Below are 27,860 nucleotides of genomic sequence, written 5' to 3'. Positions count from 1 at the left end.
TTCCCAAACTATAACCAGATTATTGAACCAATTGAGACATCTACCAGTACTGCAACCTCCATTGTAACTGTATATTTTCCTGTGATGGAATTTTTATAACTTATTTTGCATGTTAGGAAGCAGTTTGTAGCCAAACTTTCATCACAGGCCTGTGCGTACATATTGATCGACCACATAAATGTTATCCTTTGTAACTCATTTAATTTTTTTATTGTATCCTTTGCCTTTCTCTTATGATTCATATATTAAGAAGTTAATTCATTGTGTATCATAAATGTTCCAAGAAATTTTCCTGATCTAGTAGAAAACTCTTATTTGTGTCAGTATTTGACTTTTTCAAAGCTTTTGTCTTTTAGAATAATTTCATATCATACAAGGAACTCCCAGCTGCCCTTTACTCGATGTAAGGTTGAAGTTCATGTTCAGAACCAGAAATCCACACACAATAGAATAGAGTTCAGCTTAAACCTAGCTTTATTGGGAGCGCTCCCGGGCGAGGTTCACTGGCGGGGTACAGAGAGCGGGGCCAGGGAAGTCACACCCCCGGGACATGAGGGGTCTATTTTACTAGGGGGCTGTAGAGGCGTAGGTTGAGGACAAAGGAACGTGCCTTGCAGAGTGTCATGGGCTCCCTTCGACCTGGTGGATCCCTGCATCACTGCTGGCCTAGGAGGAGGCTTCCTGCTCCCGGTCCGGTCCAATCAGCCACCCTTCTCAGCCTCCTCCTGGGCGGTCCATCCCCCACCCCGGCTGGGCCTGACACATGATCACAACCCACAAGGATTCGTGTAAATCATTTACAAATGACTCGGCACGCAAGTTTCTTATTTCTACGGAGTACATTCCATTAAGGTGTCATTTTTTGGTGCAACGCTTTCTCATCAGGCGTAGCGTCGACAGCCGGTGAGCTCTGAGCGACCGGACGCAATGGGCTCCCCGGGGGAAGTTAGCTCATCTATGTGGATATGAAATCCTTTTGAATTAGATGCAGGAGTGATTTGGTTAAGGTTGAAGAGTTTTCTCAACAACACCCTCTCCTATTCACTCGCCGTGGAGACAGGAAACCATCTCACCGTGCTGTAGGGGGACCTTCTGCCCCTTCCGTCAGACAGGCCAGCCACGCCCCTAACGCTTTGGACTGGTTCTCCTGCGAAACGCATTACAGAACAGAAGGCACACGACGCTGGAGAAAAAAGCCAACAGAGCCGGGCTCTGCCTCCCCCTCAGCCTGCCCCGGTGCAGGGAGGTTCTGGGTGGAAGCATACGTGTTGGGCAGAAAGAGACCTGAAAGATTACTGGGGGCTTATTTCACTTTCTCCCAAATTCCTGCTCTCTCCGCTGTGACCGAAAATAAAGCGTGGCCTTGGCTGCTGCTGAGCTGACTGTTCACGTTAGAAATGTTGCCACGAATCATGCTGCAGGCAAGAAAGTAGAGGCCTGCTCTGCTGCCTGTGGGACCAAGGACACAAACCAAAAACTGTGGGTTTTCTGTCCTGAGGGTTCAAGCCGGGCCATGACACAGCCCAGGACTTTCTGCTTCTTCCTTGCAAGGATGTCATGTCTAAAATTGAGAAAGAAAAGATCTGGTGGCAAGTAGGCTAGAAGGGGAGCTTCCGTCCTCCCTGAAGGCTATTGTGACACAATCGTCCTTAAGGCCAGGGTCACGCCTCACAGGAGCTGGTCTCTCTCTCCAGAGACTGAAAACCCCATGTCCCCAAGCACAAGCTCCGTCCCCTGCCATCAGAACACTGGAATCCTCTCTCTTCCTCTTTGGCCCCCACTATTCCAACCCCAAACTTACAACTTCACCCATTCGTTTTATTAGAGGATCCCCGTCCCTTTTCTCGACCTCTTCCATTTGCATCTCCTATCAAACACCAATCACGGGCCCAGTGCGGTAGCCTAGCAGGTAAAGTACTCTCCTTGCATGCACCTGGATACTATATGAGCACCGATTCGAATCCCGGCAGCCCTGCTTCCCATCCAGCTCACTGCTTGTGGCCAGGGAAAGCAGTCGAGGACAGTCCAAAGCCTTGGGACCATACACCCGTGTGTGAGAGGCCCGGAAGAGGCTCCTGGCTCCTAGCTTCGGACTGACTTCGGATCAACTCAGCTCCTGCCGTTGTGGCAGCCTGGGGAGTGAATCAAAGCAAGGAAGATCTTCCTCTCTGTCTCTCCTCCTCTCTGTATATCTGACTTTCCAGTGAAAGTAAATAAATCTTTAAAAAGTAATAATAAATGAATAAGAAAAACCCACTCAGCAGCAGGAGTTTGGCCCCAGCAGTGAAGATGCCAATGAAGACACTTAAAGCCCACCTTGAAGTACCCAGGTTCAGAAGCTCACCTTTGGCTCACAACGGCAAATTCTTGCTCACCCAGTCCCTAGAAGGCGGTAGTGATGGCTCCAGTGTGTGGGCTCCCTGCGACGCAGGAGGGAGACCATGATGGAGTTCCCAGACCCTGGCTTCAGCTGTTACAGCCATTTAGAAAGTGAACCAGTACATGGGAATATATTTATTTCTCTCTCTCTCTGTTTCTCTTTCTGCCTCCCACCAATTTTTTTTTCCAGAAAAAGGGAAAAAAAAGGAATGCACTCAACACATTGTTACAAAGTAACATAGACCCCGTCTCTTCTTTGTGGACCTTGAAACCAAGGGAAGGGAAACCATACATGTTTAGCTTCACTTTTCTCCCGTCACACACAATGGTAAATGGCATCAAGAAGCACTCCTTGCTTGGTGTTCCCCCTGCCTGGGCAGAGAAGAAGTGAATACCTCAGGTCACGAGTTTCCACCATGAGAAGGGCAATTCCAGTTTCCACCAAGGCAAGAGGAAAATCAAGAAGCCACAAGAAAAGAACATTGCTGTGTAGTTATCACACCGCCCTTTGCTTTCAAACAAAAGCAGATGCTTCTTGGTGAACAAAGGCACAGCAACCCTTGTCTGCCCTGAGTGGGTGAAGATGCTGGGCTTCTCCCCGTGGCCTGCTAAGGAAGCCTGGCCCTCCTGCGTTCTACTGGCCTGACTCTCTAACTCCCATACCACTCCTCTTCAACTGCCCAAACTTCTTCAAGGAGAGAAACTTCCGGCTTTCTGGAAGAGGCCAAACTCAGGAAATCTCATCAAATACAGTCAGATTCATAAGAAAATTGACGGAGAGCTCCCGGAAACTCTCAGACAATTGCGTCTAGAGCAATTTCAGTATCCAGATTTGAATTGTAGCCAAGTGATCAAAGGTTAAAAATATCAAAAAGACAGGGCCCGGTGGCATGGCTTAGCGGCTAAAGTCCTCGCCTTGAAAGCCCCGGGATCCCATATGGGCGCCGGTTCTAATCCCGGCAGCTCCACTTCCCATCCACCTCCCTGCTTGTGGCCTGGGAAAGCAGTCAAGGACGACCCAAAGCTTTGGGACCCTGCACCTGCGTGGGAGACCCGGAAGAGGTTCCTGGTTCCCGGCATCGGATTGGCGCGTACCGGCCCGTTGCGGCTCACTTGGGGAGTGAATCATCGGATGGAAGATCTTCCTCTCTGTCTCTCCTCCTCTCTGTATATCCGGCTTTCTAATAACAATAAAATCTTTAAAAAATATATCAAAAAGACAAAAATTCAGAGGGAGAACTAGGTGGGAACAAAAGAACTATGAAAAATACTTAAGTCTTCTTCAGTAACTGCGTTCTTTCTGGAAGCCACCTTGGACAATGAGTGGCTCCCCTGCCCCATCATCCCCCCTAACCCTACCTCTACATCACTGTCTCTGCTGTCATCATCCTCACCATGATGGCAAACTTATCCCAACTCCCTTCAAGCTGTGACCAAGATCTACTAGCAGTCACAAATGGCTCTCATCCTAAGTAGCAGCTGCCGTGGAACAGGTTCCTTGTGTTTCTCCCACGTGTCACTCAAGTCTACAGCAAGTGTACCTACATAAATTCAAAGTCTTTCAAAAGAATGGAGATTAATTTTTTCCCAGCATGCACTTTACTTCATAATGAAAGTATTACCTTTGCAGTGAGACAAGAGTTTTAAGGATTTATTTATAATCATAATCTAATTATTTATAATTTATTTGTTTTAAGGATCTTTTTATTTATTTATAAATGAAGTTATTATTTATTTATTATTGTTATTATTTAATTGCTACAGAGAGAGGGGGGATTTATCTTCCATCTGCTGGTTAACTCCCCGAATGTCCATACCAGCCAGGATAGGCCAAGCTGAAACAAAGAAGCCAGGAGCTCCATCTGAGTTGCAAGGACCTGGCATGCGGCAGCTCAGCTCACTGCACCGCAGCACTAGCTCCAAGCAGAGTTATTTTCTGGGTCGCACCCACCTGCTGCTGTCCCCGGTAGAAAAGGCCCACTCAAGCTGCTGTTTTATCCATCATTGGTGTCCTTTCAAGTCCTGGTGATCATGACATTCTCATTCTGGAATTTGGCTGTGGTGTCAAAAGGATGTTATATTGGGACTCTTAATTGACTGGGATGATATTCTACCAGCTCTAACTTTGGACCAGAAATGGTCTCCCCAAGAAACTGTTCAACCCATCTGGACAATAAGTAGCTGGACTCTATGCTTGGTATACGTTTGCAAGGAAAGAATCTTGATTGAATGTGAACTGTAATACTGCATCAAGGTGGAGGAATCCACCAGGGGGGAGGGGCGTGGGTACGGGTGGGGGGGTTCCCAGAGCCTATGAAACTGTCACATAATGCAAAATAATTAATAAAAAAATAAAAAATAAAAAAAGGAAATAGTGTGGAAATCCAACTCCCCAAACCTGCAAAGTGCAGTGCGTTCTTGTCTCGATGCCGGAAGTGAAGTCAGAGTGATTTTCTCCAAGTGTCGTGGTGTATGCATTGGTAGCCTGAGGTCAGTGTGCTACAGTGATTTGACCAAGGTCAGCACATGGATTGTCGAATTGTGGGATAATCAGAATTCAAAACCTGGGAAACTACGAGTAAGTGAAATGAGATCAAATAGTAATGATATTTCATTTTATTTTCTGTCCTTAGCTGAAGATGTTAGTTTTAATGCTGCTAATATGCATACCCAAACATGTATTCAGTGTTCTTCTCTTGACTTATTAGAGCAGACCTCCTACCCCTCGTTTATGAGAATGTCTAACTTTGCCTGCTCAAAATTTCCTGCACGTTAGGTTCACCCGATGTCCGTGCCATCCCAGACCAATCAATCAGAAGTTCTTGGTGAGGACTTTTAAAACTCCCCAGGTTGTTCTAACACACAGCCTAGTCTAAGAATCACAGCCACCCAAGCATGGTGGCTGGGATCAGAATCAACGAGAAATCTGATGAGAGACGAAAACCTTCTGCTATCATTTTATCTAGTGGCAAGTACAAGTACCTAGACTTCTCTTCAGGAAATTCTGACACATAGACACTTGATCTAGAGGGATTTCCTCTCCAAGGGACCTGTATAAGAAGCTGTCAATCTGGGCCCAGTGTGGGAGCCTAGTGGCTTAAGTCCTCACCTTGCACACACCAGGATCCCATATGGGTGCCAGATCTAATCCAGGAGCCCTGCTTCCCATCCATCTCCCTGCTTGTGGCCTGGGAAAGCAGTCAAGGACGGCCCAAAACTTTCGGACCCTGCACCCAAGTGGGAGACCTGGATGAAGCTCCTGGTTCCTGACTTCAGATCAGCTCAGCTCCACTTGGGGAGTGAATAAGTGGATGGAAGATATTTCTCTCTGTCTCTCCTCCTCTTCTCTATATATCTGACTTTACAATTTAAAAAATAATAAATCTGTCCATTTGGGCACGTAAGGTTACTCTTTAGGCTCACATTGGCCAAGCTAACAAATGCAAGAGTAATTCATGCTTTGCTCTCATGGCCTAAGACTACCTCTTTCTTTGATTCATGAATGAAGCTAGGCATTATGCCAGGGGATGTCAGCCTCTTCATTTTTCTAAGTGCCCTGTTGGAGCATCACCCTCCCCGGTTCAGATGCTCACATAGTCCTTCAGGACAGACTCCAGGGACAGCGGGTTCGGTTGAAGTAATGGAGCAACCACGAGGAAACTGATTTCTCTCACAAATTCTTCGTGAACGATTCCACAGAGAGTGAGCTTAGAATGCTGTTCCTCGCTTCTTGTGTGAGCAGAGTTGAGGTGGTGGGACTTTGGTGATGGGAGAGGGTGTTTTCAAAATATTTATTTATTTCTATTTGAAAGTCAGATATACAGAGTAGAGGAGAGACAGAGAGGAAGATCTTCCTTGCTTTGATTCACTCCTCAAGCGGCCACAACGGCCAGAGCTGTGTCAATCCAAACCTTGGAGCCAAGGGGCCTCTTCCAGGTCTCCCACACATGGGCGCAGGGTTCCAAGGCTTTGGGCCATCTTCAGCTGCTTTCCCAGGCCACAAGCAGGGAGCTGGTTGGGAAGCAGGGCCACTGAGATTAAAACCGGCATTCATATGGGATCCTGGCACGTACAAGGCGAGGACTTTAGCTGCTAGGCTACTGCGCCAGGCCCTGAATCATCCTTCTTAGAGTGGATCTTCTATGCAATAGATATCCACTAAATACCCCTGTATCTGTAGAGAAACAGCCCATAGAATGACCATACTACAAAGGAAAGAATATGTGAGTGCCTTTTATCCCGATAGGGTTTATTTAAAAAAAAATTAAGGTATTACTTAAGACACAGAGTCGTAAAGAGACTGGCGGAAGACATTCAGATTGAGCTCCCATCCACTGGATTACACCCTAATGTCAGCAACTTCTGGAAGTGGGCCAGGCTGAAGTTGGGAGCGAGGAATTCCATACATGTCTCCTACATGGACAGAAACAACTTAGAAACTTGGGACATCACCTGTTGGTTTCTAGGGTCTGTCATAGCAAAAATCTGGAATCAGCACTACAGCCAGGCTTCTTTTCTTATTTTTTTTTAATATTTATGTATTATTTTATTGAAAGGTCAAATTCACAGAGAGAAGAAGAGACAGAGACAAAGAGCTTCCATCTGCTTGGTTCACTCCCCAAATGGCCGCAACGGCCAGGGCTGAGGCAATCCGAAGCCAGGAGTCAGGAGCCTCTTCCAAGTCTCCCACTTGATTGCAGGGTCCCAAGGCTTTAGACTATCCTCTACTGCTTTCCTAGGCTACAAGCAGGGAACCGGATGGGAAGTGGAGCTGTCAAGACAAGAACTGGCACCCGTATGAGTCTCTGGAGCATACGAGGCAAAGATTTAGCCACTGAGCCATCACTCCAGGCCCAAGCCAGGACTTCGTAACTGCTGAGCCAAATGCCTGCTCCTGTGATGTTTTCATGAAGCTTGTTTTGCAGATAAATGTTTGTAGCTTCGTTTAGCCCATTCCTGTCATTTATGTCGTATTAAAACTTATCACCCTATTTAGGATTTCTGAATAGAATTTTCTGTTCAGTATAAGGCCTTTTCTTTTTCTAAAAAAAACCAATAAAGGTTATTCTTTATTATTTTATGGAAAGATAGGAGGCAGCCAATGGAATTAACAGATAAGTCTAACTTCAAAATGCTTCAAGTTTTCTTATGACTTGCCTTTTCCGTGAACTTATTTAGCTATTCCCCTATTTTTAATAACCTGGTAATTGACGTATAAGATTGGTGGAAAATAGTTCATGCAAATGGAAGTAGGGCATTTTAAATAAAATATCTGTCTTTCATCAATGCTTGATCAAATAAGCACCTTAAGATGTTTAGTGTCAGTATCAGTATTCCATTTGTCACTATCCATCAATGACAGCCAAAACAAAGGAACCATCCCACTCAAAAGAGTATCCCTGAGTACTCAGTCCTCCTCAAAAGGTAGGACTTTGCATGATAAGGGACAGGAATAAGCAACTTTCCACTCCTTCCACTAAAAAGAAGTTTGGGGGTGGGAGCCATAGCATAGCAAGTTAAGCATCCGTCTGCAGCACCAGCATCCCATATGGGCACCAGTTCTAGCCTCCCAGCTGCTCCTCTTCCGATCCATCTCCCTGCTTATCACCTGGGAAAGCAGCAGAGGATGGCTCAAGTCCCTGGACCCCTGGACTCACATGTGGGTATCCTAAACCCACAGGAAACTCCTGGCTCTTGGCTTCAGATCAGCTCAGCCCTGGCTGTTGCAACAGTTTGGAGAGTGAACCAGTGGATGGCTCTATCTCTCTCTCTCTCTGTAAGGCTGCCTTTCATACAAAAATTAAATACATCTTTTTTTAAAAAGTTGGGAAAATAATTCATTTTTCAGAATTCAATTTTATTTTACTTTCACACCGTCAGAATGTGGCTCCCAAGACCTCCTCAATCTTGTTCACAGACCACTGCTGGTTGGCCCCGTGCTTTCCAACTCTTGCCTGCTAAATGGCATGTAAGTAACAGTGTTTGTTGACTTCAGTATTCAGACATACTCAGTTATTATTTGGTATTTTTGATGAACAAGATGAAATGCTCCATGTTATCACCAATATACAGAAAGAAAAATGTTACCTTCTTCAAAGTAAGAAAATGTAAGATTGTGTGTGTGTGTGTGTGTGTGTGTGTGTGTGTGTGTAGAAGTGGCATCGGCTGCCTTGTATCACTGTAAATGTATAGTTTCCTTCAAACGTTTTAAATTGCTCATCATTTCATCATTTCTCCCTCTACTATTTGCATGGACTTCAGATCCAGAGCCATCTGAATGAAAAAAAAAAAAAACCTGAGTATTCTTATACTGCAAACTTCTTAACTCTGAAAAGAAATTACACTCCTATATTATTTAGCCAAATAGAACTATAAATGGAGCCATCAGAACACGAATTACTGCTGGCATTGCCTTTAATCAAAAAAGTCTTTCATTATTATTATAAACTCATTCTTCAAAGATTAAGTCTATGTAAATGAATATCAAATAGCCTATCATACTCAGTAACGCATAATGAAATATTCATGAGGGTTTCAATCATTGGAATCCGTGCTCCAAACTAGACCAAGAAATTATTGGCATAAATCAGAGCATTTGTAAATGGGTTTTTCAGCAGAAAATTCTAATTAAATTTGAGTTTTTCAACAGAAGGTTATAATTAAATTTGAGTTTCTCAACAGAAAATTCTAATTAAATTTGACTTTTTTTTAAACATCCACAATATTGGATACTATGCGTATAAACATGACTGAGAAATGGTCTATGTTTGAGAACCTCAAAAGATCATAAAATCTGAATACATCAATGCGCACCTCTTAATGGCTGGGAAGACATACCAGGGTACTTCAGAAAGTTATAGAGGAGCAGGCACTGCCTTCCATATCAAAGTGCTGCGGATTAAGTCCTACTTCCACTTCTGGCTAGCATACCTGGGAAGTACACACAGAGGATGGAGTTCCTGGCTCCTGGCTTCAGTTGGCCCAGCCTCAACCACAGAAGGCATCTGGGGAGTAAACCAGCAGATGGTGTATGTTTCTCTGTCTCTCCTTCTCTGTCTGTGACTCTACTTTTGAAATAAATAAATGTATTTAGAGAAAGTTCACTGGAAAATATAATTTAGAATATGACTTTATTTTGATGCAACCGTTTTGTTTTTTTTTTTTTTTTGCAGTATTTTTTTCATAACAAAATACACAGGGTTCAGCACAATGGCCTAAAATCCTCGCCTTGCAGGTGCTAAGATCCCATATGGGAACCAGTTCACGTCCTAGCTGCTCCATTCACAATCCAGCTCTCTGCTTGCAGCCTTAGAAAGCAGTCGAGGACAGCCCAAAGCCTTGGGACCCTGACTTTCCAGTTAAAGTAAAATAAATCTTTTTTTTTTTAACACATATTGTAGAAAAGTTAGCATGGATTTCAAAATATTTTTGGTATGCAAACAAATTCTTACTTACACTTCCATTTTACCATGATCTTTTTAATCTCGTTTCACAGAAACTCAGAATTGGAGAGACTATTAGAAGCCATCTTCTTTAATGTCTTAATATTACAGTGAGAGAAACTAAGCTGATGAACTTAAAGTTAAGTGGGTATGGCCACACAGCCACACACCGTGCAGATTTTTTTATTTTTCTCATCGATGATTCTTCATACCTATCACTTCTTAAGCTTGCATTGACTCATATTGTTGTTGTAAAATATTTAATGATATATCATAAAACTGCCCAAGGCCTCTGAAACCATATCATAAAATGACAATAATTTAAAAAGAAGAAGAAAAATAAAACTAGCACATAGTGCCAGGCCTACCACATGATCTTGGTTGTCAGGTTACAGTTGTCAAGATCATTTGGGTACCCAGGCTTCTTTTTTTTTTTTACATCCGAACCACTTTTCAGTCTCCAAAATTCTCTTTTCTCCCAAGAAAGAAGACCACCTGTGGAGGCTATATTATAGCCCAGGCCTGGAGAAGGACCCCATCTTTCTTTTATAAAAAAAAAAATTATTTATTTATTCGAAAGTCATTTATGCAAAAAGACAACAAGAGACCAACAGAGCTCTTTTGTCCACTGGTTTACTTCATAGATGGGAACAGCAGCCAGGGCTGGCCAACCTGAAGCCTGGAGCCAGGAGCCAGGAGCATCTTCCTGGTCTCCTACATGAGTAGCAAGAGCCCAAACACGTGGGGTCATTTTCCACTACCTTTCCCAGGCCATTAGCAGGGAGCTGGATTAGAAGTGGAACAGCCAAACCTTGGACTAGTTTCCATATATGGAAAGGCGCATTGCAGGCTGCAGCTTTACCTGCTATGCCACATTGTTCCCATGGGCCCCATATTTTTATTCACTCTACTGGCTAGAACTCAGGGATGTAACTATATCTGACTGCCAAGGATACTGAAAAATGCAGGCCAGCTCTGCAGGCCCAGGAAGCAAGGACCTTGATCATTGGCCTACATCCCAGAGAGCTATACGAGTGCATGCTAGCATTTGGCCGTTATTTCAGGAAAGGTTCAGTCTTTATATTGAAGTCCTCTTCTTGCTCAAAAAGTGTTTGTTGCGGTCCTCTGAAATTCCTCCAGGCAGTATCAGCTTCCCTCGACTGTGCCATGGTCGTCTGCTGTGCTCATCTTTATTCACTACTTCTGGGTTTGGCATTCTGTGTTTAAAAACAAAGGCAGATTTTGGAATCATGCCAATGGATTTAAATCATTAAGCTTTCCACGTGTTAATTTCTTTGTTGTGAAAGGAAGGGAATGTACCCTGGAGTTGCCGTGAGAACCTTCTGATTTTCAAGTCCTAAGGTAAACCCTGGAGAAGCAGTTCTCCAAAACAGGATGGGGGACCCCGATCAGTAGATGTGTGGATGGTCCCTGTTACAGGCAGGCACTCAATAAAAGTAATAAGTACTCCTGCTTCCTTATGCTGCTCTGCATTGTCTGCACTGCAAGTTGGATAGGATTTCTTCTTTTGTGTTTTTCCTTTTGTCTCAATGCAGCTAAACTATGAAGATGGGGTTATTCCTAGACATTCCAGATAGAATGAGCTGGTGAATCATGATATATCTGTGACAAAGGGGAGGGGTTAAGTGGAAAAGATTTCCATTGTTTGTGTCATGTGAGATTCCGTAGGCAGGATGAGAATGGTATTTCTGTCTACAAAGTATGTTTCATTTGCAAGAGCTTAAAACAGTGATAGGAGCCACAAATGAATAGTTCCATCCTGACAAGTATAAATAAAAAAATCAAAGAGTGTCTTGTTCAAGCATGGTGGTCCCTTTCTTTTTTTTTAAAAACATTTATTTATTTTTATTGGAAAGTCAGATTTACAGAGAGAAGAAGAGAGAGAAAGATCCTCCAGCCGGTTCACTCCCCAGGTGGCCACAACGGCCAGAGCTGAGCTTATCTGAAGCCAGGAGCTAGGAACTTCCCCTGGGTTCCCCACATGGGTGCAGGGTCCCAAGGCCCTGGGCCATCCTCCACTCCCCTCCCAGGCCACATGCAGGGAGCTAGATGGGAATCTGAGGAGCTGGGAAACGAACCAGTGTCCATGTGGGATCGCAGCACATACAAGGCGAGGACTTTAGCCTCTATACTATCATACTTAGCCGTTTTTCTTTATTTGACCCACCCTTCCTTCCTCCCTCCCTTCCTTCTTCCCTCCCTCCCTTACTCCCTCCCTTCCTGCTTTCTTTCTTGACTTACTTGATCTATTTGAAAGGCAGAATTACAAAGAGAAAAAGAGAGAGAGAGATTGTGTATCAGCTGGTTTACTCCCCACATGGCAGCAATGATCAGGACTAGGTCAGGCCAAAACCAGGAGCCAGGAGAGTACAAGGGTCAAAAGAAATGAAAGGATGTGCTTAGCACCGTGTCTGGAATGCAGTGAGTATCCAATCATAAATGACCAACTTTTTTTATCATGCTCCATGACACAACCAGGATATTCACAGGTCAAATTCAGCACGCTTTCCAGGAAAACTTAAAGAAGCAAATGCAGCTGCCTTGTTATCTTGCTTCCAAATACTAGAAAATGAATTCAATACAGTTCACTAAACAAATGTCCACAGCTTTTCTAAAAAAACAAGAAAAATCCATTCATGGTCCAAGAAGTAGCCACACATCTAACTCAAAAACACCTTCCAGACTGGCTCTCCAGGCATGAGCCTTGAGTATTACCCATTAATTTGAAATGGCCCCTTAGAATCTTTGTTGAGAAGGTGCTACCGAGAGTGTATAGCTATCTGAAGCCCTTTGTTGCTGGCCTGCCTCCACCACACATCTGATTGTATTGTCCCCTGCTTTGCCAGATAAGGAATTCCCAAAGACCCTCTTGTTGTGTGTGGTTCTTATCCAGTGCCTTCTCTTAGGAGAACTCAGAAATGAACAAGCAGGGCTGGGGTTAGCTAATCTCTGTTCTGAGAGTGGCCATTGGATCCAGCAGAGACTTCCTCTCCTTTCAGAGTCCACAAAACACATTTAATTAATGAAAGCTGGGGTGAAATTGCAGATTTCCAAGACTAAGAATGTGCTCTCCATTTCCTGACCCTGTCCTGCCCCAACCCTTCGCAAGAATTTTCCATGTGTCACAAATCATTTGAATAAAGAAGGCCTTTGATGTCCGCATGCACTGGCCAAGAGGATGAAAATTCAATGGGGCGCCTGAACCCCTTGGCCCATTCCAGTGATCATTTCACCAAGCATGCTTCCTCACCTGTGTTGTGTGCCCGTTCCACCTACACATATGATAATACTCGCCGTCTGAGAACCTCATGTACTTTTAGTACCCTTGTACCTTCTCACTACTTTCTCCACTCCCAGTGTGCATATCACCCCTCCTCATCAGAGCTGCGCATACATCTTATGGGATGTTATTCTTTGTCCCTGTGCACCAAGGACACACGGGGGCAGAAAATCTGCCAGGTGTCTCAGCACAAAGCATCCTCTAACCCCTGCCATCATCCTAGGGTATGTTAGAGCTAGAGGCAAGACGGTCACTCTGCCAACAGGAAGGCCACCTGCCTTGCGTCACCCTTGCCCCAGAAGATGCTGCAGCCTCTCATAGGCCTGATGGAGTCCTGTCTTGGCAGTTGGCATACTTGTTGGGAGTAGGGAAGGAGAAGCGGTCAAGGCTTGTTTTTCCTTACATTTGTTCCAGTGGCTTTGACCACGCCACAGCACCTTCTTGAACATCAGATTTCTTTTGTATAAATGAGGTATTTCATTTGGGGTGGCCCTTATGTCCTTTTTCAATTCCTCTCTTCCAAAATCACAGCATTCTGAATTCAGACAGTTGAGCTAGTTCACTTGCTTCTGAAACTAGGCCTGGCATATGACTGCAGTCAGTTTGTGACCTTCCATGGGGATCAGGAGAGCAAAGTCTGCAGGATGAGGAGCTCACCTGACCATGGGTCAGACAAAGTAGGGTCACACCAGCCTGGTACCCCTGGAAGCCAGAGGAAAGAGCAAAGACTTCCCTGCTACTTATTTTTCCCCTCTTGCTACATTCACTCCATGTGTTTTAGATTAACAGCAAATACTGCTTGTCCTGCAACAATCAATCTCCAACAATCTGGAGAGAAGATAGTTTGGAATTTGTGGAGACATGCAGGACATTTCAACTCCCTAACAGAAACCTGTTCAAGGCAGAAAGGAAGTTTTAAAAGCATTGGGGTAGGACTTGGGTACCCAGCATTTTTTTAGTCCATGCGTAGTTGTTGTTTTCCATAATATGCATTTTCCATTACCACTTTGAAGACCCCTCTTGGTGCCCTCATTAATGCTTCCATTGCTTAGAGTTGACATTAGGCTAGGTATTTAAAGTACATATATTTCTGCTGGCACCGAATCCATTGACTGTTCTTACCTAATGGTGCAGTGATTCAGGCAGACCTTTCCTCCCAGAATCAGTCACACTGATAGCAGGAAGAGAATGATGTCGGGCGTAGAGAGGAGGCCCAGAATAACAGGTGGAAGCAAGTAACTCCAGAGCTCAGGGAGAAGGGGAGCGAGGTCTCTCAGTGGAGAAACACTTTCGCTTAGGCCAGGAGAACAGGCCGAACAGCCTCGGGGCAGCCCCATGGGCACGTGGAGTAATTGGGATCTCTGTAGCTCTTTCTGAGCCAATAGATGGAGCCACCAAATATTCGCATCAAATTAACAGCAGGAATAGGGTTTTCCTTCCAGAAGAGATTCCCCACTTCTGCAGTTTCCTTTCTCCATTCTCTCATCTTTCCTTTCAAGACAAAGTCCTAGAATTGAGGCAGGAAGTGAAGTGTGCATTTTGCTTGGTGGAGTGAGACTGCATCATGTTGCAACACCCTCCACCTAAGTTGCCACATGGTCCTAAAGAAATAGAACAATGAACATGCAAGGCACCACCATTTTAGTAACTCCGTTCTCGGAAGAATTCTGCCATCTGCAGGCTTGGACCACAACAAGCAGGGAGAATTGATAAAGGGACAGTTGATTTTTTTTCTTCTGATTGCTATTTGATCAGAAATTATCTCAGGCCATAACTCATAAAGATGGAAATGTTTGTATTTTAGGTTGTGACTTTTTTTTTTAAATGATGTCTTTCAAACTGCTCAGCATCCATGTTCAGTTGCTCTGTAGGAAAGATGACACAAGACTGTTCATTGGACACAATGTCCTTGAAGGCATTTCTTAAGAAATATACCCTTCAGCTCCATTCTCCCATGGAGAGGTTGCTTCTTGAAATAATGTTTCCTAGGGAAAATAGGACTCTCTCAATGTGATATTCTTGCTAAGAGATATCTTCATTATCAAGTTTCCATTTGCGATTAAATCAGGTGCCTTGTTTTTAAAAAGATGTGAGGCTGGCTTGCCACTGCCCTCACCTGGCTTTGTGACTGGGGCAAATGCCCTACTTCCCTGGGCTGCAATCGCCTCACTATGACAGCATGGCACCAGGACACTTCCCATTTTACCATCTTTAACTTTGGGCAACATTGTCAGCTCTCTCAGCCGAAGTTTTCTTGCATGTTTCTTGTCTATACAATGGTAGTGAGTCACTGAAAGACATTATGCACCTGTCTGACACAGAATAGGCCTTCTCCAATGCTCTCCCTCTGCAGCACTCATTCAACATGAAAGCATTCTTGGATCAGCTCTAAATTATTGGATTCTTATTTTTTAATGATCTGTTTTATTGTCACTGGAAAGGAGGTTGTACAGAGAGAAGGAAAGACAGAAAGACCTCCCACCCATTGGTTTGCTCTCCAAGTGGCTGCAACAGCAGCAGTTTAGCTGATCCAAAACCACAAGCCAGGAGTTTCTTCCAATTCTGCCATGTGGTACAGGGCCCAAGGACATGAGCCATCTTCTGCTGCTTTCCCAGGCCACAAGCAGGGAGATAGATGGAAAATGGAGCAGCTGGGACACAAACTGGCACCCGTAGGGGATGCCAGCACTTGCAAGTGGAGGATTAGACTGCTGAGCCATGGTCCAAGCCTCCAGATGGCCTTTTTAAAATGGGCAACAAAGAAACAAAGCAATTCTCCACCACCTTGGTTATTTTGATTTTGTCTTTCTAAGTTTTTTGTCCACCGGAAACAAAACCCACCATAAACTTAACCTTGATAAATAAAAACATCATAGGCAGCCCGCATGGGAAAGAGTTCTTGGTATACAGCTATCTCTTGTTTGGTAGATTTACCAAATAAAAAAATGGGTGAATTAATTAGAAAAGCAACCTCAAGTGTCTGAGATATACACTCAGAATGTCAGAATTTGAAACAGCATTGAGATTGAGCAATAAATCCTGCTTGTATACTAAAGAGCATATGTTTTCAACTAGAAGCTCATAAGATGGAAGAGGCAGCATACTCATTCCATCTCTCCTCCTCTGGGTGATTTGGAGGAACCATGTGACCTCTCAGAGCCCTAATGTCTTTGTTGAGACTTCCAACTATTTATTTTAGCCCATGGAATGCAGTATCGTCTCCCAGTAATAATCATAGAAGTCATTTGGTGTTGACATCCTATCAAGATTAGAAACTAGCATAGTCAACCAGACCCACTTGGATTTGGTTCCTGGTTCCATCATTGATCCTACTGTGTGACCTGGACAAGTTGTTCAACCTCTCTTTGCCCCAGCATCCTTACCTGAGAAATGGGGATATTTTTATTTCATGGAGTTGCTCTGGAATAAGTGAAGAGGACCCCAGAAGTGGTGTCTGTCACACAGTGAGCTTCTGCCACATGTGATCTATTGCTTTGCCTATTTTTTATATGTGTCTAGAGGGAGAAGATGAAACTATAATCAGAAATCTTGGAGTTGGATTTTTCCATTTCTTGAGATTTATCAGCTAAATATGTAAGAAATGAGAAATTAAAAGCATTCCCTTTTCATTTCTGGCATATATTTTTCCTTCCCTGCTATCCATGAAATACTACTTTCCCCTCTGATTCTTGAATAGGAAAATCACAGATCTTATGTCTCTATGGTAAATTATTAAACCCCACCAAAGTTTAAGTTGGGTAAACACATATGTAACAAAATCTGTGCACTTTATATGGAGACTCAGTCTCAGTCTCAGGCATTCATGCTCCCATGATTCACACGGGGATCTTGTTAACCTGCAGATTCTGGTCCTTCAGACCTCGGGCCACAAAGTTGTATTTCTAACAAGCTCCCAGGTGAACCTACTGTTTCAGATCCTCAGATGACACTGGAGCAGCAAGGACACAGGTGTTCACAAGCCATTTGAGGATGGAGGGGACCTGAGGCTCAGCTGAGCTTAGCTGGGGACAGGCAGGTGGGAGAGGGACAGACCTCGAGGATTGACTACCTTGCTCTCTTTCCAACCCCATCCTTGCTGGCTCTATTTCAGGTCATTGAAATATTTAAGAAAAACGAAAGACAGAAAGATATGGAAAACGCAACACAAATCCCACCAACTTCTTGTGATGCCCCAGAAGGGTCAAACCATTGAACAGATGGCAGAAAGCAGTGTGCCAACATGCAATGCTAAGTTGTCTTTCACAAGACAGGCAGATGGAAAGCAGCCTGATTCTCCCAGCCCCTGCTGTTTCTGCTGTTGGACAGAACCCAAAAGGTGCAAATAACCAAGGTAGAGCCTCCTAGGGGATATCACACTCCCTGAGGGTCACTCTGTCATCCCATTAGGGCCAATTCAGCTAATGTGGTTTGGAAGGGTTTCACGGTGTTCTGATAGCTTGGACACATCTCCAAAGCACCTAACCTGCTCTTATAACTTCTGCAGATGGAAATATTTCCTTCGTAAATGAAAAGTGTATCACCATTGATCTTGATGCTCATGATTTTTCACCTGAGGTGGAGGAAGGAAAAATCACAGCAGATTCCTTGAAAACACAGGGAAAACAACTTGTGGCCCTACAACAACAACAACAACAACACACTGTTGGAAGACTATACTAGTACATGAGACTCCTTTTATAGTGTGATGGATAAAATGTATGTAATTATCACAAAATCACATTTTGCCTTTTTAACTGAGAAATTGTAAATCTCAAGTTACCTATCCACAAATCATACCACAATCCTAATTTCTGTAGTTGGATGAGTCCCATGGGTTTCCTCCTTGGGGAAGAGGCACCTCATATTTGGGAACAAACACTGGACTCTTCCTACTGCTACGTTCTGTGTTTTCAGAAACATAGGTTCAAATGGGCAACAAGAATAAACACTGTGCTCTGAACGTTCACACAGAAGAAATCTAATCCTGACAGTGAACATCTGTCCCCTTTTATGTGCATTTGTGGCTCTTTAATAGGAATGTGTCTGGAACAGATGTAGTTTTTCTAATATCCTAAATGGAATCTCCATGGCCTTTAGGGTAATTACCTTAAAATTTGAGTCATCCAACGTGAGGATTCTCTGATTAAATCCATAATGAATTATGGGAAAGCTGAATGACGGCTCCTGAGGGAAGATTCCACTGTGTCCCAGTCTTTGGGACCTCTGGTCAATGTTCCAGCAGCCAGTCTGTTCTAATGTGGCTAAATGGTTGCAAGTCATCGCCCATGAACCTCATCACCGCCATGCATCCACACAGCCAAGAGGAGTTTCCACCACGGTTTTGAACACCCGTTGTATAGCTGTTTTGCTTTTTTACTTTGTTTCAGGCTTCACATTAAAACAGATTAATGTGCATCCCATTTAAATGGTCTAAACACACACATTTGAAGAATGTTAATGGTTTCCCCTTGTTATCAAGAGATTATCCTGGTAGTTTCTGGTTTCTGAATAATTACTTGAGGTTTCTGTAACCATGATGATTGTTTTTCATTAGGATGGTGATTGCCTAATGGAATACACAGAAAAACCAAAGAGGGAGCAGCCAGATAAGGAAAAGATTTGTTTGTCTCTTAGCAACTCCCAAATCTTGTCCACCTAATGGACCGAGAATCCCTGGTGATGAAGTAAGAGAACCTTGTATGGTAGCACATTTTGAGTCACCTGTGCACATAGACAGCCTGATCCAGTCTCAACCTGAAGGAAAACGGATAGAGGAGTGCTTGTTAAAAGACAAAACCCCAGCAATAAAAGGCAGTGTAGCTGAACAAAGAGGTTAATAGACAAGCCTTTGAATATTTACAGGCATTTTTGAAGGTACATTTCATATAACTGAGCAAAGGCAGACCAAGGGACCGAGCTCCAAAAAGTCTCAGGTGTGAAGCAGCAACCTTCCTCTCCAGCGGCATTAGAATATTTGGCACTATCAGGGTCCCATACCAGACCTGCTCAGGCCTAAATACAATATTAATAAGCCAAATTTCTTTTTGCATTTCCAGTGAAAACAACATAAGTAGGAACTGATTCTTTTTTTTTCCCCCTCTCAAACGTCAGCGTAGGGACATCTGCTCTAGATCTTGACATAGCCATGAACATTTAGCAAATGGACAGGGACAGAGGTAAAGGAAAATACGTTTGGGGCAAACGGTATGAGGGCCAAGAGCAGACCATGAGAAAGCACTTAGTGAGTGGTGGGAAGACAGCATAAGGTGGGGAGGGGTCTCATTGACTCCTGTCTCCCATGCAGCAGAAAGAAGGGGATGCAGACAAATGCTGAGTTGAAACTGATTCCACTAACCATGGATTTGGCTCCATAGTAGACCCTGGGATACAAAGGTAAACCGGTTGTGATCTCAGCTGTTCAGGAGCCCTCAGATCTAAGCAGGTGGATATGTAATCGAAGCACATTGCAACACATCCCAAGCACAAATAGAAATCAGTTAACTTCTAACCTCCCTTTTTTCCTCATTGGGTGAAATAAATGACAGAAATAATATCTACTAATTAATATAGTTATGTCAGTTACATGAGACAATACATAAAAAGTGCTTGGAATGCTACCTAGTACATAGTAGGTGTTCATTTAACAGTAAGTTTTACTTGTAGTTCCTAGCTGGTAGACTGGCAAATAGTCAGTGGTCAGTAAATTTTAACTCTCCTTCACCTTGGGAAAAAGAAGGTGCTCCTAAGGGTTTGTGACAAAATGGAAATAAAATAAAAGTTCATTTTGGTGTGAAAATATTAACTCCATGCACAGTTCCCTCATAAAATTCATCTTGAGGAACTTTTGAAAGATGCCTTGCATGCATGATTTAAAAAAAATGGAGGCACTCATTTTTAATTTCATTTGCTGCAAACTTTCTGAAAGTGCTCGTGTGTTGTTATTAGGTATATAAAGTACCATACACACACCAATAATTTTGCTTTTGTCTCTTTCTCATCTCTTACCGCCAATTCTTTTAGAAACCAGTGGTCTGGGAGGTCCCCCTGACCAGCTGTGACCCATGCTTCCTTGTGTCTTACAAGAGTCAAGACTAAATTATGTAGAATACCAAAATAGTATCTGGTCACCCTCTGAGGGTCTGAGTGTTCATATTGGGAATGCTAACACACATACCAATAATTTCTTAGAAACAACATACAATTACATGCTATTAGGACAAAAATGGGTGTGTTTTGAAGGAAACAAAGCTTGTTGGCAGACTGAAAAACAGGAAAAGGCCATGTGAGTAGGACCAGAACTGAACTGAGAGGCTGCACAAGATTGGGGGGAGGGGTGGGGAAGAGCATGAGAATCCATTCTTCACGTTGCTTCCCATGAATTGAGAAGTGAAGAGTTGATCCCAAAGCAGTAAAAAGAAGTGGAATCCATAACTACTCAGTGAATCTCTACTCAGAGCTCTACCTGATACGTAGGTCAGCACACACAATCTTCACACCAGCACTGTGAGGCGTTTTCACCCCTATTTCCTAACAAGACCTAGTAAGATCCTTCCATCACAATTTTTCAAAGTGGCAGTAGTGTATGTCCTTTCAAAATAGTAACCAATTCAACTTCTCTGTATTTCAAACATAGTCCCCATCCCTTGCCCAATTATTCCAAAAGTGAAAGTCTCATGACCTCAGCTTGGCCAGCACTGCCTCTGCAGAGACCCTCATAATGGTAGCAAGTGGCACCCGGGGACTGTAGCATCAGGCCATTGTGAAGTTTCCCAGGCCAAGTGCAAACACCAAGATGGACTGACAGGCACTCGGAAACATGAGCCAGCAGACTGTCGCGGGCATTAGCAGACTAGCAAGAATATGTGCATAGTTCAGAGTCCTGAAAAGACAGTGTTGAGACACCAACAGCCTTTGCCTTGGTAGTCTTTGTGGAGTTTTTCACCAGACACATGTCTGGGCAGCAAGCAATGAGCTAAGCCTGTGGTTTAGGCGGAGTGTACATGGAATACCAATGCCAAAGTCAAAGCAGTTGGTTTACGCAGTGTGGGGACTAGGAAAACAGAGATGTCTACCTGCCCTTCCGGCTGTCTATGTCCACAGACATGTCTATATTACAGCCTCTGTTCATGGAAGAACACTGCAGAACATGGATGGCTAACCAGTTGTGGCTCACTCTGTCTTGCATAGAGCAAATCATGACTCAATGGATAGAAATTCTAGGATAAGTAAAGGATTGTCTGTGTCCTGCTCAGCTTCAGGAGTATTTGGATCTTTCTATGTTACATTCAAATGTTTCAAATATTTACTGAAGTCCTGTCGTGTTAAGGTATTATGCTTCAAGCTGTGCAAATTGAGAGGTGGGTAAAGTGGTTAGAGTCTAGTGAGGGGGGAAAATATGGTGTGCCATTGACATAATACAAGGGGGACATGCTAAGTTTTTGCCTGAGAAAAGACATAGACAAGTACTAGAGATATATAGCAAAGAAATCCACAGATGTAGTGTAATTGAGCCAGAATCACAGCCAGAATTTGAACCCTGAATACCAAACCCTGTATATGGTATCCTTCCTCTAAAATGCAAAACAATTTTAATCAGAAAAGCATTTCTAGGAGGGTAACTTCTGCAACCACTTGTTTAGAATCTTATTTCTATTGCCTTAGTTCTTTCCCAAGGTACCACTTTGCTGTTGTATGCTGAAATACTTGAATATCTTAATATCATTCTCCCTTTTCGGGTGGACAGATTTTATTTCTATCATCTTTAGTGAACTCTTCAGGAATAGCGTGTAAGGAGCTGCAGTAATGAGATTGCTGTTTCTCTATTGCAAAAGAGCCCTTTAGGTCAATGCTGTGTCATTAGGTTAGGGTTAGAGGTTAGGGTTAGGGTAAGGTTAGGGTTAGTGCCATGTGAATGATGCTCATCAAGGAAGGGCAAACTCAATCATTCACCTCCCTTGAAATACACAGGTCTGTATGTATCTAGTAACAGTTCACATAACACAGCCTGGTTGTTGTTTTTAATTCTGCTTGTCAATCTGCATCATAACTGACAAGTTGATAACCGTCGTGGTGTCTAAAATGTGAAATATTAAAACCAGATACTATCTGGGATCCACTAAATAGCCAAGGGTACATAGTTAATGTGAACAACAAGATGTGATCATTTCCAGAATCTCCTTTATATACTTAATTTTTAATTAATTATCTGAAGCACAGAGTTTCAGAGACAGAGCTTCCACCCAGTGGTTCACTCACCAAATGGTAGCAATGGCCACTGCTGGGCCAGGCAGAAGCCAGGAGTCAGGAACTTCTACCAAGTCTCCTACACAGGTGCAGAGGTCCCAGCAATCAGGCCATTTCCTGCTGGTTTCTCAGGCACATTAGCAAGAAGGTGGATTCGAAGTGGAGCAGCTGGGACTCAAACCAGCACACATATGGAATGCCAGCATCACAGGCACAGGGTTGACGTGCTACACCACAGTACCAGTCCCATAGTATCTCCTTTTTAAGGTGTTTTTGTTTGATTGATTGATTGTTTTTGTAACTAGTGTTTGCACTATGTCCCAGATAATGTGCAGAACAACAACTTGTATTTACAGCACCACTTGGAATTTATATCATCCAATTAACACCTATCTTTTAATTCACAAAATGTTGATTTTTTTATGACAATGCAAAGGTACTCCAAGGCTATGTAAGACATTAGAGCCTGAGATGGAAATAGCATGCTTACTCAAAACCTGTCAATCATTTTTTGATTTTGTTGTTGCTATTGTTATTGTTATCTCAGATGTGCCTTAACCCTATGGGTCTCATGCTCCATTGAGTATCAGAATCACCTGGAGAACTTGGTAGATCTTTACCTTGTCCAGGAAGAAGCTCAGGGACTTGGATCCCTGTCATCCAGGTGGGAGACCCAGATGGTATTCCTAGCTCCTGGTTTCAGCTTACCCTACGCTGGCTCAGCACTGGCTGTTGTGGTCATTTGGGGAATGAACCAGTGGGTGAACAAAATCCCTGTCTATAACTCTGCCTTTCTAATAAAGGAGGGTGGAGGGGAAACAAGAAAGTGCTGTGTCCCCAGGTGAAGCACAGCCCCTGGCTTCCAAGAGCCTGACCTGCAGTGTTACTTAACAGCAGCATCTCAGAGGACTGTGGCACATACCAAAACGTGAGAGTCACTGACTTAAACTTTAGAGATATTAATCTCTCTGTAAAGAAATGGCTCATCCATTATTTGGGGAGGGGTATCAAAGGGTGTAGACATTGAACATAGTAAACACAACACAGGAAACCATTATTTCCCACCGTATGTATATGGACATAACCTGTGGCTCTCACCACCAGCAGAACACCCAGCGGGCAAATTAAGAAAGGTTGATACAGTGGGGGGTCTCATATCTTTTGGGGAATGGAAGAGGCATTACATGTGCCCTCTTTACCACATTCTTGAGAGGATGCGAATCAAGAACTTTTTTTTTAATAAATTTTCCCATGACCCAGCCAGTTTTTTCAGTGTCTAAGTTTCCCAGCAATGCCTCAACCAATCAACCTGTCAATTAAGCAACTGAATGTCATTATTGTAAATGTAATTATAAACTATAATTATGAGCTTGTAAATGCCTCCTATGAAGGAAGTGCTTTTCTCAAACCATCACAGCTGCTTCTTGTAGTAATGTTGAAGGCAACAATAGTCCCTACCTCACCCCAGCTATGGCCTCCTTGCGTGCTTGCCCAAGGGTTGTGCTGAGCAAGCTTTCCCTGGCTGTGGTTTAAAGGGGAAGGTCCCGTTGAGGGGAGGCTTGCCTCCCAGCAATTCTCATCCAAGCATCCTTTCATTAAGAAGTGATGTGTACTCAATTTGTCTACATTCCCTCATTTCTTTTGGGGCAGGGGAATTAATGCCAAATGTTAAGACGTTTTGTAGGAAAACCCAAAGTCGAAGGCTTTACACAATAGTATGAGAACTTTCCCATTGTTTAAGTTGAGCTTTACAGGGTGCAATTTGCTCAGAATCTAAGAGTTGCTGATCATAAAGCAGATACGCTAGAAATATGCATGGGACATAGGCTTTTTTTTTTTGTTTTGGTTTTGCTTTTTTTTTTTTCGGTGTTTTAGATTATGTTAACAGTTGATCAGGGTGGGAAGGATGAAGGGTTAGGGAGCAGTGGGTGTGATCATTGTTTCCAAGTTTTCTATTTCTTCTTCCTGTTTCTGAGGGATGGGGAGGTAAGGCTTTTAATATCTGTGAAAGTTAAGCCCAAAATTAACCCTTGCATTCAGTAGCCTTATATTTAGCTCATGAAAATCTGAAACCCTCACAGATAAGAGATATTTAAATGAACTCTACGTAGATTGGGCTAGTTTAAAATGGAATGCAAACTCCTAAGATCTCAATCAGCTATGTTGTTTTTAGAGACCTTGAGAATAAGTGCTTATAATTACACCACTAGCTGCATGGGTGCAAAGTCAAAGAACTGGAGTCCAGGTCTTTCTGATTCATTGTGCAGTAAATAATATAAACTATGGGAAGAGAAAAAACAACGTTTTTTTTTACCTTACCTCTTGCATTACCTAGCACAGCCTTTTTTGAATCTCCATAGCTCCTCTCTGAATAAGATAAAGCATTGCAACAAAAAGCCAACACACTGTGATCAAATTTCAAACTATGGCATTTCCATTTCCTGTAACAAAGAAACCTCATGCCAGTTCTGACTTGGTTATCATCTCTGCTGCCAATGGTCTTCTCCTGGAGTAGATAAGTGTACTTGGGCAATGGAATTTTCCTTTAATAGCTGAACACATGTAAGGGGGAATATAACTTCCAAAAGTTGTTAGAGAAGCCATCCTGACATCAGATGAAGATGTCCAATAAGTTTACGGAAGATGCTATGAAAACCTAAAGCACCCTTATCTCTGAATTAAATAGCTTCAGATTCATTTGAAGTATCTGAGAGGCAGCTTAAAATTTCCTATTATCTCTCTAAGCATCATGGTCATTAGTTATTTTGGCATAAAATAAAAATCCACATATAAATTCCAGTCCTTAGATCATTTGCTATTAGTTGTTTAAGAGAAGAACTCTTTTTTTTTCTAATTTTGACAAACTAAGAATTTCTGGAAATATGGATGACCAGATGGATTCTGTTTTTTTAAATATATGTACAACATGCATCTAAATATGTATACTAGGCTGTTTATCAGCTGTCTTCTTTTGCTCTCCACTCTTTATCCACAGACAGTTAAGGCTATTCATCATATTCCTTTTCTTTCCATTTTCTAGAGAGCAGAGCTTAAAATCCTGATGAATGGACAGATACAAGCAATATAATGTATATAACTAGTTAACCTTCAGGCACCCCTGCAAAGAAGTTTGGAACTCATCATTCTAATATTAGGACCCTTAATTTGCTCTACATTAAAGCCGTATATGCCTTCTTCCTCTGATCTGCTTGCCTAACCAGGACTATACAGAAACCATTTACAACCTCTCTGTGCAAGCCAGTGTTTTTGTGTTCTGTTTTTGTTCTGTGGTGTTTTTAGACCATTGGGGATAGTCACAACAGAGTTGTCACCCTCAGTGTGGCCACGTAAGCCTGTCCCAAGTAAGTCCCAGGGTGTCCCTCAGGTCAGCCTGTGATAACACCCAAGTCAAACAAGGCTGAATCCTGGCTGTTTTATGGCCTAAGCATCTGACCTCAGGCCAACCCTGACTCTCAGGACCTCACATGGTCATCTGTGCAGTAACATGAAGGGTGTGAACCCGCTCATGGGCCACTGAGGTGGAGTGGAATTAGTGAAAGCACGCTTCTCCATGGAGGAGCTGGTGTCTTTCTAGGCACTAAAAATAAGAAGGCATGTGTTGATCACTGCGACAGGCAAGCCACAGGACATGGTTAAATGCCCAAGGCTGACCAACCCTGCATCTTATCACTGCTGTCAAATCGAGGTACAAATGAATACTGTCAGCCCCAAAGAACTGAAAAGCAACTGGCTTCCCAAAGCTCTGCATCTCAGCAAACTGTTGACAATGCCAACAGCTCATCAGCTTCTGTTTTTCCACCATGCAGAAAATGGCCTTCAGGCCTGGGACAAACCAAAGCCCTGTGCAGACGGAGAGCACGCCTGGAAGCTAGGAGGAATGTCTGAAGCCTGCCTGCACAGGAAGAGCCACCCGGAGAGGCGCAGCACGCTGAAAAACGAACAGTCGTCACCACAGCTCATCCAGAACACTTGGACTAGCTCAATATTCCACCTGGACCCCGACGATGTGAGCGACCAGAGTGTCTCCAGCGCCCAGCCCTTCCAGACGGAGGAGAAGAGATGTAAAGGTAACTGTTTTGTTGTCGTTGTTTTTAAGATGCGATTTCGTGCTGCCGGAAGGAAAACCTCTCTGCCGTGCCTGTGTGTTCGGCTGTCCTCTCCTCCCGTGTGCCAGTGCGAGTGTTTCCCCCACCTGTTCTGCGTCGAACTTTCTGGATCTCCAAACCTTTCTTTAAGCATCAGTAATGGAAATGGGAGTCAAAGGAAAGCAGTGCATTTCGGTTTCGTGTTGTGTTGGGACGTTTAGGGAGAAGACATTTTTACTTCTCTAATGAACGGAAGAATGGTTAGTTTTAGCTTTCATTCTGTTTGGGGATCTAAGGCAAAACAGACATCGCTGTAGGTATAGAACTGCCTGCTTTGATATATGTGTGTTTGCACGCATGTGCACATCTGTGTGTGTGTTTTCCCAAGCTAATGGGATTTTAAAGCCTACCTTTAACCTAAATAGACAATTCATGCTCAGAAGAGAGGTTTTAAGTTGTTGTCTTTTACATAGTAAATCTTTGTTATCCTAAAAGGAGAGAGATTATGGTATTAGCAGATTGTCACCTCCCAAGGGGAGAAAAAAAACTGTTAGCGTGGCCTAAGTTGCCGCTTGCATGGGATTTAACCGCCTTTGCCTCAGGTGGCCTCCGCCCGACAGATGCCTGTGCGCTGATCTCTTGATGGTCTTAGGGCTCCCCCAAATCGACTTCTCTCATCATGTCTTTAAATGTCCAAGTTCACATATCTTCCCAGTTTAATTGTCAATGTTGAGTCTAAAAAATAATAATAATAAAATAGCCTCTTCAGGTTTTTCTTTGGTATTAAGGACTGGGAACTCAAGATAATGTTTTTCATATGTTTAAAAATGTTACAATCATATACCAATGCATAAGAATGCAATGTGCAAAGACATATATGCCATGAGGTGTTTTTACAAGCTGTCCTAACGAATGTAAACATGTAATCATAGCTGCCAAAGAGCTGGCCTTTTAGTTTTTCTGAAACACTTGGAAAGCCCATGGGAAGCACCAGGTTACTTGGGGAGTTGAATGTGCCAAGTGGCCCAGTTGGAACTAGTGCCTTCTCATACAGTCGTGAAATCTGGCTATGGGTTCTGAGAGTGGCCAAAATGATTAGTCTTCCATTTGGAAATATTTGGGTTTGAATTATCTCTCGTATTTGCTAGCAGAAAATTTGAGAAGTTAAAATTCATGTTTTTTTGAAAAGCAAAAAAAAATTTTTCAAAGGATGTAGGAGAGGTTTGTCCGTGTATGTATGCCCAAACATGCACATTTGCTCAGTACACAGTGGAGAAGTCATCCTAGCAATTATGACCAGATTGTAGCTTCAGCTTTTATGGGTTACCATTAAAACAATGCCAGTCTTTGGTTGACAGTGAAATACCACGAGGAAACTATAGTGTCCTC

At 43.2% G+C, this 27,860-nt stretch overlaps 1 protein-coding gene across 12 annotated transcripts in view; it reads left to right on the top strand.

The window, feature by feature from the left end:
- The window catches only part of THRB (thyroid hormone receptor beta), a 337,755-nt gene that overhangs the window by 250,428 nt on the left and 59,467 nt on the right, over positions 1-27,860 (top strand). For all 12 annotated transcript variants that reach the window (XM_058657054.1, XM_058657059.1, XM_058657055.1 and 9 more), the window contains exon 4: positions 26,193-26,453. In XM_058657054.1, coding sequence (XP_058513037.1) covers positions 26,193-26,453 — 261 coding nt within the window. The remainder of the gene's footprint in view (positions 1-26,192; positions 26,454-27,860) is intronic.

This window comes from Ochotona princeps, chromosome 30 (assembly GCF_030435755.1).
Source record: "Ochotona princeps isolate mOchPri1 chromosome 30, mOchPri1.hap1, whole genome shotgun sequence".
In the NCBI taxonomy this organism is placed as follows: Eukaryota; Metazoa; Chordata; class Mammalia; order Lagomorpha; family Ochotonidae; genus Ochotona; species Ochotona princeps.
This window is presented reverse-complemented; position numbering and strand designations above follow the sequence as displayed.